Source organism: Solanum tuberosum, unplaced genomic scaffold (genome assembly GCF_000226075.1).
Source record: "Solanum tuberosum cultivar DM 1-3 516 R44 unplaced genomic scaffold, SolTub_3.0 scf00201, whole genome shotgun sequence".
NCBI lineage: Eukaryota > Viridiplantae > Streptophyta > Magnoliopsida > Solanales > Solanaceae > Solanum > Solanum tuberosum.
This window is the reverse complement of record NW_006239126.1, coordinates 983440-995662: the sequence shown is the minus strand read 5'-3', so window position 1 is coordinate 995662 and position 12223 is coordinate 983440. Positions and strand designations below refer to the sequence as shown.

General features: G+C 28.1%; 1 protein-coding gene across 1 annotated transcript; it reads right to left on the bottom strand.

Moving 5' to 3' along the window:
- Positions 1 to 2879: 2879 nt before the first annotated feature.
- Positions 2880 to 3931, bottom strand: LOC102583229 (auxin-responsive protein SAUR36-like). The gene has a single exon (XM_006355433.2). It carries the CDS (start codon positions 3626 to 3628, stop codon positions 3134 to 3136), a length of 495 nt encoding a protein of 164 aa, XP_006355495.1. The 5' UTR covers positions 3629 to 3931; the 3' UTR covers positions 2880 to 3133.
- Between the last annotated feature and the right edge of the window lie 8292 nt (positions 3932 to 12223).

Here is a 12223-nt window from a genome sequence, read left to right as displayed (position 1 = left end):
GTTTTATAAGGTCATGTGATGCTGAATATATGCTACTCCTATTTAATTGTGTTGACGGAGTATGTGCAGAGGCGTATCCAGGATTTTGAGATGATGGGTGCACTGTTATAAAAAGGTTGATCTATGATATAAATTTGTTCGGTTCGATATTTAGAATTTTACTATTGAAAATCGTTAAAATTTTAAAATTATAGGTCTAAAATTAATTCTTAAATATCTAAAATTAGATAACACTTCTCTAAGTGGTTATATATACATATATATATATATATATATATATATATATTACCACTTAGAGAAGTGTTATCTAATTTTAGAAAGAAAATAAAACAAGATAAATATAAAAATTCAAAATTTCTAAACCTCGCGGAGAGAGGTGCACCCAGTCATAATCACATTATGTGATACTTCAAGTGTGGGTTCACACATCTATATTTCAACATTTTTTTAAAAATATAACACTACTATATATGATCTCGGAAGGGGACCATGGGTTCACATGAACTCAGTGACTCCCCTTAGATACGCCTCTGAGTAAGTGGTGTATCAACGCTAGGCGTGTCAATGGTACAATTCGGTTTTTTATATTATATATATCAATAAATTCAGTATTAAGCCATCAAATGCAACATGGATCACCATATATACTTGTGGTTGATTTTGGTATTACATATAACAATTTGGAACACACACATTAGTTTGGTGGCCTCCAAGATTAATTAAAATCAACATCAAATGTGGGAATTGTCGATAATATTAAACATGTAAAAGTATCAACTAACTACTCTAATTAAATATTCTCAACTCCTGAATTAGTAGTGAAAACAACTTAAGAAAATCTGATTTGTAGGGATATGGTCAGATATTCATTTATTTGAAGGAAGATTCTTTAATTTATGCTGTAGAAGTGGACGTCCACATTAATCCCTTCCATACGCACATGTGATATAATATGTAATATAATATATACTTTTTAATTATTCGATCTCATTGATGTAGTTTTTTGCGATATGAAAACTAAAACACACAAAATTCGTTTTGATGATAGCAAAGAGGGGTGTCTTTTCCAATCTTCTTGTACTATAGGGAAAATATATATCTACTCCATACTGACATTTGAATAATTCGAGAAATCAAAATATGAGGCTCAAATGGGTAAAAAAATGATTGTACTAATTTGTTGTTTTATATATCACGATAGGTGGTGAAACGTAACAAAGATAGACCTCCACAAATACCATCTAATGAAAATAATGTTTAGACACTATTGAGTCTAACATAACAAAAAGACAAAAAAAAGAAGGCATTAAAGAGACTCTTTTTGAAGTCCTAATTAACCAAACCCTAAACACTTTCTAGGATTACACAATATTCATCAAGTACATGTCTCTTTAGTCTTTATTGATTAATCAATTTCTAAACGGAAAAGGGTCATATTTATCCATTTACTATCCAAAATAGTTTAAATATGCCCTTCGTTATATTTTTGGGCCAAATATACCCTTATCGTTATACTTTGGGCCAAATATACCCCTCATCCGTTAAAACTTTGAATCTCAATCTTAGAATAGACAGGTGGAGGGTTGAGATTGATTTGAAGGACCCATATTTTTTTTGTCCTAGACAACATCTAAAATAACTCATAATCCAATCCAAGTAAGGCTTCTCATATCAACAGACAACAATGGAGTAATGTCATATTCATCTAAGTTGATGATTCTCAACATCTGAATACACGACACTTACAAATCTCAGCAATTAATTGAAATTTCAATGAGTCAAGTGTCAATGGTGAAGAACTGGAGAATTTTGAATTATTTTTTTCAAGCTCATTGTCAAATTTATAGAATCTAAAATGAATTCAGTTGAATCATACTAAGCAAGAGAAAATCTCAGCTTAAAAAGGAATAATCCAAATAATTTTCAATAATCCATTGATTTACAGCAACTTCCTATCACAAATTTGAAGGTCAAAGACCCAACAATTTCGTTTCCAACTTCTCCACCCAATGTGCATTATATGTTTAGCGCGTCAATCCAAATCAATTAAATTTTAAGCATCACATCAATTGAACTTTCACAAATTTTAGAATCAAACCCAGACAATTCATTGAAAGAATTGTGCTTTTGTTTGCTTATTCAATAAGAAAGTTCAATTATAAGAACAACACACAGTAAACTATTTTTAAAAAAATTGCAACTTTTTTTCCAATATTTTATATTTTTGATAGGCAAAATAAATGAAAACATTAATTAAATAAACCAATTTTCATGTAATGCAGGAAGCTAAATATTTTCATGTTTATAAATGGGTTTGGGCAAGAAAGCAGGGGGAGTGGGTGTTGGCTGAGACAAAAAATTATGGTCCTTCAAATCAATCTCAACCCTCCACCTGTCTATTCTAAGATTGAGATTCAAAGTTTTAATGAATGAGGGGTACATTTGGCCCAAAGTATAACGGTAAGGATATATTTGGCCCAAAAATATAACGAATGACATATTTAAACTATTTCGAATAGTACGGGGGTAAATTAAAGAGACTCTTTTTGAAGTCCTAATTAACCAAAACCTAAACACTTTCTAGGATTACACAATATTCATCAAGTACACGTCTCTTTATTGATTAATCAATTTCTAAATGATGATGATGTGATTCTAGAGAGGTTTTCTTAACCAATCTACTGTGTACGAGTTGCTGATTTGTTTTTGGAGAGTCAATTTCACCCACGATCTAGATATTATATTTCCAAAAGAGAGCTCGATAAAATAGACATTTGTGAAGATGCAATCTAAGATCGCATATCCAGAACTTTAATTTGGAAATAATATTGCTTTGTGATATTTTAAGACAACAACTAGAATAGACACAAAGAACATTTAAGTATTTACAAAAAAACTACATTTATTTGAGAATTGAGCTAGAAGGTTAACAAAAAATTGTACAAAGAAATCCTTCACACCCACAACATTTGACATTATGCGAAACATAGCAAAAGTTTAATGTATCAAACTGTCTTTTTTTAAAATAAAAAAAACTAACATAAACTAAACCTCTCCTACACAAGGCCTGGGATGGAGGGTTATGCTATTTGCACATTACAATTTTCTCCAATGTTGACTCAGCCACAACTCATCAGTAACTCTGCCTCCACCTCAGCTCTCCACCACCACCACCTGTGGCGGCAATTCTTGATTTAACGTTCTCGAATTCGGATATCCGACATGGTATTTGGATCCGACCCGGATAATTATACCCATAAACCATCTCTGCCTCCCTCAACAATTCAGCAAACAGAGGATGATTAAAGTATATCACAGGCACCACAATTCTACACGTGTCATCATCCTTCTCACCCACGTATACAGCCAAGTGTCCCTTAGGTACACTCACCTGCTTCAGATCAATCGGTTCTTGCCCGACCCGAATGTAACCCGAGTTGGGTTTTGCAGAACAGAGTCCTTTTGCTCTCTGTTTCAGCAAAACCCCCAATTTACAGAGCTTTGAAATTGCTCTGCTTGCACAACTCAGCCGCTTGTTTCCAATTCTTCCGTTTCTTCTCCGGTGAATTAACCAGCTGAAAACTCTCACCAATCTCCGTCCAATTCTAAAACCTCTGTGTTTCTTCATAGCTTAAAATCTTGAAAAGAAAAAAAAATCACCTTTTTTGACAATGGGTTAATAACAGAGTACTTCAAGAAGTGGTAAATGCCACTTTTTGAAGGGGAATTTGGTTCTTGGTTTAAGAGAGCTGTGGCAAGTCAAACATGGTGGAACAAATGTATCACTCTGTTTATATAGATTTGAGAGGTGGGGGTGGGGGTATGGGATGAAGTAATGGTCGGCACACACGATGAGAATTGTTGGAATTTGAGATATATTTATGGAGAGAAATAAAAAGAGAGACAAAGAAGAAGAGTGGTCAGCTGAATAGTCGTTGTGATGCTTCGCGGCTGTATGTAAGTTTGAGGGGCCAGTAATTAAGGGCCCCTTTGGACAAAGATTTTTTTTAAAAAAAATATTCAAGAATTTGTTTGGTTATATATTCTCCGTTTTTGCTTATCCAGTATTGATTTGTCATACTCTTAAAGAAACAATTCAATAATAAATAATAGTAGAAAGATAATTTTAGTATAACACCCTTTATATATAAAAAATGACTATAGTTAATGTTAGCTGGTTTAAATCAATATAAACACTATTAAAATAATGAAAAATTATGCATTATCAAAAAAGTCACAACTCTTCAATATGAAAATGTGTTTTTCAAATTGCATCTTTTCGGAAAAAGTATTTTGTTTCCATTCACATATTTAAAACTCAAATGTTAATGATAAGGTAATTTCCCGATAATTATTTTTTCAGTACTAACCTGACACATTTTTTAATAGCCCAATCATTTTTTTCAGACATCACTTAATTTATTTGTTAAATGTGTTCCTAAAGGTTAATTTGGTTGTTTACAAAAAATATTAATGCTTTCCAACATTTATGTAATTTTTCTTAATTTTATAAATGAGATCTCCGTGAAAGTAGCAATTTTATTTAGCCCACTTATTTTGAAAATAAAGAATGTTAGTGGGATTCGTTTATACATAATCTCCCGCCACGTAAGGGCATTGACGATAAAAATATTGGAACTAATTAATTATTTTCCCTAAAATAAAATTAAAATTCAATACTTTGAATACTTTTTAAGAAGGGTTTGACTTTATATGGCTTTTGTAGCAATAACCACCAAGTTTCCTTTAAAAGAAAATTAATTCAAGTAAACGATGCGCAACTAAGAAAAGAAATCTTTTTGTTTTCCTCCAAAAATGTGGAGAAACCACTAAAACGTTACGTTTAAATAAAGGAGGACTCTGACGGGGTAGCTATCTCCGTATGTATTTATAATTAGTGACGGAGTCAAAAATTTAGTAATGTATGTGTGAAAAAAAAATCAGTTGTAATGACAGGGCCGGCTCTATGCTTTGGGAAATAAGGTTTTTGCCTTAGGCCCCCAAATTTCGGGAACCCCAAATTTTTATCAAGAATAAATTATGTGTTAATATTTCTATAGAAAATATTGATTATTTATGATAAAAGGTATAATTTTTTTTAAAATATATTAATTTACCCACTTTAACATCTTTTATACTTTGTTAAAAATAATAATTAATAGTGAAAAGTGTTGAACAAAGTGAATTACAAATTCTTTTTTATTTCTTTTTAAATTTTAGTTTCAAGCATTACTACAAGCATACTAAAATGGGGTATACCAGTCAAATTTTATGGTTCTAACTTTTATCTTTAATTAATAATTGTCGACTTATTACTTATATAATTATGTTAACAATTCATATAATAATTGCCACACTGAAATGATGTTTTTTAATGTTGAGTTGATAAAATCTTACCTAAAACTAATAACTGGAAAAATAATATTAAAATACTAATAATTTTCATCTAAATAGTGTATGAAGTTTGTTTATATTTTAGGCCCTGAATTGAAATTTCGCTTTAGTCCTCCAATCACATTGAGCCGCCATTGGTATATGGGTGTATAAAATATATTGACTCATAATATTAACATTAAACTTCTTGATATCACATAATATTTCAATGAAGAGTGTGCACTGAATCACTCCTCACATAAAGTTATTCTGCTCATATTTACGTCAAATTAATGAATGCATAATATGTGTAATGTGTTGAAATACAATACTATTTACTTAATCACAATTGATTAATATATATTTTACTATATTACATTATTCAATTGCAATAAATTGTATTAATTTGATGTAAATAACATTGCAAGTAAGTATCTACCAAATGAGTGAAAAACAATTCAAACTTAAGAGGCATAAAATTCATTAATGTTTGAAATTTATAGGGTCATCACATAGATATCTCAATTATAACAACCCTGAAAAATAACATTTGATCTATGATCCATTATAAGTTATTTATATGGATCTTGTACACTCTAATAACTGAATCACAACTGTTAGAAGAAAGAAGGTCAATATATATATATATATATATATATATATATTCCTATTATATAGAAGAGTGAAGTGGTAGGACGATTAAGGGTAAAAATATAATTTCATGCTAACAAAAATCTACCAAGAATAATAACAAGAAAACTAAATAGTTCTAGAAACATCTTCATTTATTGTTATTATTATTAACTCATTTTATTATTACTTCACTTTCTTTTCTATTAATTACTCTATTTTATTATTATTTTAATTTATGTTTTAATATTTTTTCTGTTTATCATATTTACTAAAAATGCCTACTTTATTATAAAAGATTATTATTTTAAAATATAATTAATTGTTTCGACCCCGTTCTTGCTCGCATTGTATTTAAAGTTGAGGATTTCGCTTCTGATGTAGTCAGTGAGTGAAATAAGTGTGATAAAATTAATAATATTTATTAGATTGGAATTAAAGAATAAATAAAATTAATTTCAATATTTTAAAAGATGTTAAAAAGTAACTTTACAAATAAAATGAATATGATGGTATATTTGCATTTAAAGTAAACTATAAATGCTTACTAGATTATAAAAGAGTAGTTCTTCATTAAATATATAATCAAGTTTGTACTTTTACTTTGATTTCAAACATATTAATCTAAATATGTGAACTGATGTAAGTTTGATTTAAATTTGAAGTTGCCGGACCAAAACTTGGTATTTTTCTATTCTATAGAAATGTGAAGTTGAGGACGATGAATGGTAATATGGCCATTTCATATATATTTTATTTTAAAATTCTATAAATTGTATTTTTAAACTTGTCAAAATATTTTTTCAAGTGGGTAAATTTCCTCCACAAGTTACATGACTTTTCTAGGAACTATAAATTATAAGATTTTTCTAGAACTAAGTCGATGACACAAATAAATAGACATTAACTCATTCTTCATTTCATTCACTCCTCAATTCTCTCCCTCTCATGTCTTATACCAATAAATTTCTCGCCCTTTATTTCTAATTTGCGTCCTAATTATTATACACTCCGGCATAGATCTCTTATTAGGAAAAACAATAATGCATTTTTTTCCAGCATTAAGAACTTCATTTTTGATCAATTCTCTATATAATGACCCTACTTTTGTAAAATAATTATAAGACAAAAGTAAAATTCAATATTTCTTAGTGGACACAACATTTCTGGGACTTGTCCATATAGCCAATTTTCAGCAAAATTCAATTGTTCTACACTTTTCAAACACCCTAATGAATTAGTTAACATGTTAAATCCAATATCAATCACAATTGCGTTTCTCAAAATGCCTAATTCAAAAGGAATGCAACCATTGAACAAGCTCTTCAAGAACAAAATTTTCAATAATTACGGAGCATGTTATGTCATTTTCTTTGGTTCTCTTCAGACTTTTCAATTTCATGGTGTTGCTTCTTCTTTTTTTTATTGTAAAGATAATTTTTGAACTATCTAATTTACTTGATTCTCTTTTTATGTATAATCCGAAAACTTTACGTAACATATATGTCATTATATAATTTATTGAGAAACATATATTTATTTATTACTATTAGTTTATCATTAGTTAAAATCATTTTAATCAAGTTATATAAATTATTATATTAACTACCTCATGTTAAATTATTGTCATATACATTATATTTACTTTTGTTAATATTTTTAAATTCTCATTCATTTTAGGTAAACCGTTTATTCATCATATATATTAATTACTTTAAAAAAAAATCATCAAGTAGGTCATTATTTTTGTTTGTTAAACATCTATTATGTTTTATTATTATTTCTATCATGTTTATTTGAAAATATTATAATAATTTTTCTTTTAAAAAACTAATCAAATTTCTACTATAAACATATATAAGATTGTAATATTGGACCCGTAATGGGCCTTTCATCATCTAGTATATATATATATATATATATAATCAATTCCAAAATAATCTTAATCGTTATAATAAAATATAGTTATACATAATGTTATATTTAAAACCAAATTGTTGACTTTTCAAATAATGGTTCTAGGATTCTAGCCTCTCTTTTTTTTTTTAATGAAGGCATTATTACATATATATTCATAACCTTGAGAATTTTATTGAACAAATTAATGCAATTTTCAAGTGACAATCTTGTTCAATAATAGCATTAATGGGGAAGATACATAGGATCCATAAGAATATATGCATTTGATCAAAATTTTGGCCAACCAAAATATTTATATATAAATTTTAAAAATTGAGCATCTGTATTATAAGAAAAAAAAAAGGCATAAAAATGTACCAAAAATAATTATTGGGTTGGTAATACACATGGAATGCTGGAGTTTGGACTTTGGACCATAAAAGATTTGAATCTCACATCAAGATTGATCATAGATGGGAGAAATACAAATTGGTCACACATGGCCACCAATCTACAAGAAAAATTAAGATAATATGTTTATTTCATTTTATTCTTTGGACAAAAACAACCCAAAAAAATCATTTTTATAGCATGAAGTGGCTTATTTTGGATCGAGTTCGTACAATTTTTCTTCAAAAAGTCTTGTTTTTTAAAGATATTTTTTATGAGTGATATAATTCATATATGCCGATAATCTCTTCCTTGAACTAAATTTCACATGATCCATCGTCATTTATGGGCAAATCTAGAGATTAACTATGTTTCACTCACCTCAATAAAAATATTTTATGCTATCAAAGCTTAGTGTCTTGTTTTTTTTTTTTTGCGTGTATATGCATCTTTAAAGTTAAGGGTAAAGATAGCAAAATAGTCTGTAGACGATTAAATACGCTAAGTCAGGCCCTACTTATCACTCTATCATCTCATGATTCGTCACATTGAATCATTAGTGCTGACTTCTGATATCAAATGTTGAGTTAAAATAACCTCAAGATATCATAAACATGATGTGATATTGTTCACTTTAAGCCAAACTGGTATATTTTTTTCCAAGAGGTTATCCCTTACCATTAAGAGTATCTAACATCTTATAAATAACTTCTTCTTTTTTAAAATTTTCGTGTGGATAACCGTGTTCATGTAGAAATCTCACGTTGTCAGCTTCCTTCTTCATCAACACTTGTTGTAGACACGTCAGTCAGCTTCGTTGGACCTGTTCCTTTGACATGTTCCAATCGTCAGCTTCCTTCTTCTTCAACAGTTCACACATATTTAGTAGGTGTTTCGTCATGTATTTAAAATATTTTCACTTTTATTTGAAATTTATAAAATTGAAGTTTAAAATAAAGAAAAAGAAATTGTGAGGTTTTGGTGAGTGATGAGATCAAAATGGAACAAACCTTTTTGGACACAAATATGAAATAGATTGGCAGTAACTGAATTGATGATGAATGAAAGTATATAGTATCTACCTTAGGAAAAAGAAACGTGAGACTTTACAAATCCAACTAATAATTGCAGAAAAAGCCAACAAAAAGGAGACCTAAAGAGGTACAATTATTGTAGGTGAATGTTGTGTCACCATTTTTGCCTAACCTTTTGTTGTGAATATAGTACACAGGTTAAATGTTACTAGTACAATTTTAAATATAATAAAGAGTTGAAAATAATTTGAACGAGTCTTGAATCCTTAATCTAGTGGAAGACTTTAAAGTATTTAATCTTTAATGGAAACTACTAAGATCAAGGGAGACTCATATGTACTAGTTCCGTCCATTTTTAATTGTCATAGTTTCTTTTTCTTTAGAGTCAAACTATAAAAACTTTGATTAACATTTTATGATGTAATTTTTCATCATATTGATATGCAAAAAAATGTAATTTATAATATTTTCATATAGTTTTTGAATATCTAATTTTTATGTTTAAAATATCGAATTAATGTAATCTAATTTAACTTTGAAAATTAGTCATATTGACTTTCGAAAAGCACAAACATGACAAATAAAAGTGGAGGGAGGGAGTATTACATAAAAGGTTTAAATTTACCTTTTTTTATTTATTGGATTATAATTTTATTTAACGTTGATTTTGGTTGGGGTTGAATTTTTAATGACATTTTTTACCATTTTTCTCGAAAAATATAGGTAGAGACGTTTCATATTAGGTGACCTTAATGTCTTTAACTCTTTTAATATTTCAAATATTCTCTTATTATATAAGAAAGAGTTCACGTTGAAGCAGACACGTCTTTGTTAATATGCCTCCATCAGCGTGTTTCGGAAAAAAATTAATTTTTTTTTGTTTTACTTTAATTTAATTAGTGTATAATATTTTTCGAAATTATGAGATCCGTTTTAGCTATTACTTTTAGTTTTAAATTCATATTCTTTAGTTATAGTTTTATTATTTTGATTGTCGGTAATATTTGTTTATATCTTGTAACTACTTTGAGTAAAAAATCAACGATCGATGATGAAAAATACTTTAATTATGAATATCTTAATAGACCTGATCTTCACATTAAATTTGCACGAACAAAAAGTAATTAACAACTTAAAATATTTAAAAATCATATTAAATTTTAATTAACTTTCTAAATTCTATGTATATCACATAAATTAAAATAAAAAAATAAAAAATATTGGACATGTGCTAGCACATGCACCTATATCTAGTTCTAGTATTATTTTTTTATATTGATAAGAGAGAAAGATTGATCCTACTTCAACTCCAAAATTTCTTACACATTAAGCTGGTCTTGTTTCAATTTAATTTACCAAAACCTAGAAGGACTAAATATGATAAATAATCTTACAGAAAACACATTAATTGATATCCTGTGAAGCAACTTCGTTACGACAAATTGCCAGAGCACACAAACAACAATACACAGTTGGGTTCTGCTGCATGAAATTTGGCACCTTATCTTGTCACCGTCGTGCAGCGATCTACAAATTACTCTCCGTCGATTTTTACTTATTCAGTACTCACTCAGTCCCTAATTATTTATCCAATTTTTATTTTACTTTTTTTTAACTTGTCCATTTTGACAAAGAAAGAAAGAACAATTTTTTACCTATTATACCCTCAATTAATTAATTTTGAAAAAAAGGTAGAACTTGAAAATCTTAAATTTTCAATTCATCTACTTCATAATTAATAGGGATAAAATAGTAAACTCGTTATGTCAATAATTATTTTCTTAATATGTATATCAATTCAAAAGTGGACAAGTAATTAGGGACAGAGGGAGTATTAACTCAAATACTCAATACATATTTTAAAGGAATGGTATATAGAATAATAATTTTACAAATTATCCTTTAAATATGATAAATTTAATGTTTTACTATAGTTAGTAATAAGAGTAAATTAGTTTTTCCTAAACTGAATAAATAAAAATAGACCCATAGTGCTTCACTATTATTGGACACAATTTTATCTTCATTTGAACGTTGAAAAATATTTGGATTATTCAATGCACGAGCGCCTCCAACTTATTTGCCAATAAGCACCATTTTATTATATTATATTATATCATATAACAGCAAGTCTAGATTTTGGATCCTACACTAGCTAGTTCTCACTAATTTTATCATAATATGACATGTCACATGTGTATGGCTTACTTGTAGTATTAAATACTAGATTTTGTTGCCCGTGCTATGCACGGGCCCAATAACATAAATGGTATGTTTTGGAGCTAATAACGAAATTTTTGAAGCGATTGTTTGAGTGGATAAAGGAATAAGTTTTTTTATCACAAACCTGTACTTTCTTTGACGCTATTCAAGGCACAATAAGACTACCCACATACAACATTTTTGAACAATTTTATGTTGTCAATTATCACGATTTAATTTTAAGAATCAGTCAATTTTTTTTCCTGTTTTTTTAATAAATATTTTAAGTTGTCAATTATCACGATTTATTGTATTTTATACATAATTTTTAACGATAGATTAATTTCAAGAATCAATCGAATTTTTTTAAATGTATTTATTTTTGAAATATTTTATGTTGTCAATTATCATGATTTATAGTATTTTTACGCAATTTTTAAATATAAAAAATTTAAAAAAATAAGACAAATAAATTAAAATGAACTTCAAGAATCAAAGGAATTTTTTGTATCTTTTTCAAAACATATTTTATGTTGTCAATTATCATGATTTATAGTATTTTTACGATAGATTAACTTCAAGAATCAATGGAATTTTTTGTATCTTTTTCAAAACATATTTTATGTTGTCAATTATCATGATTTATAGTATTTTTACGATAGATTAACTTCAAGAATCAATGGAATTTTTTGTAT

Bases quoted from the DNA above. Each gene is read 5' to 3' on its own strand.
- LOC102583229 (XM_006355433.2), bottom strand. From the start codon at position 3,628: ATGAAGAAACACAGAGGTTTTAGAATTGGACGGAGATTGGTGAGAGTT.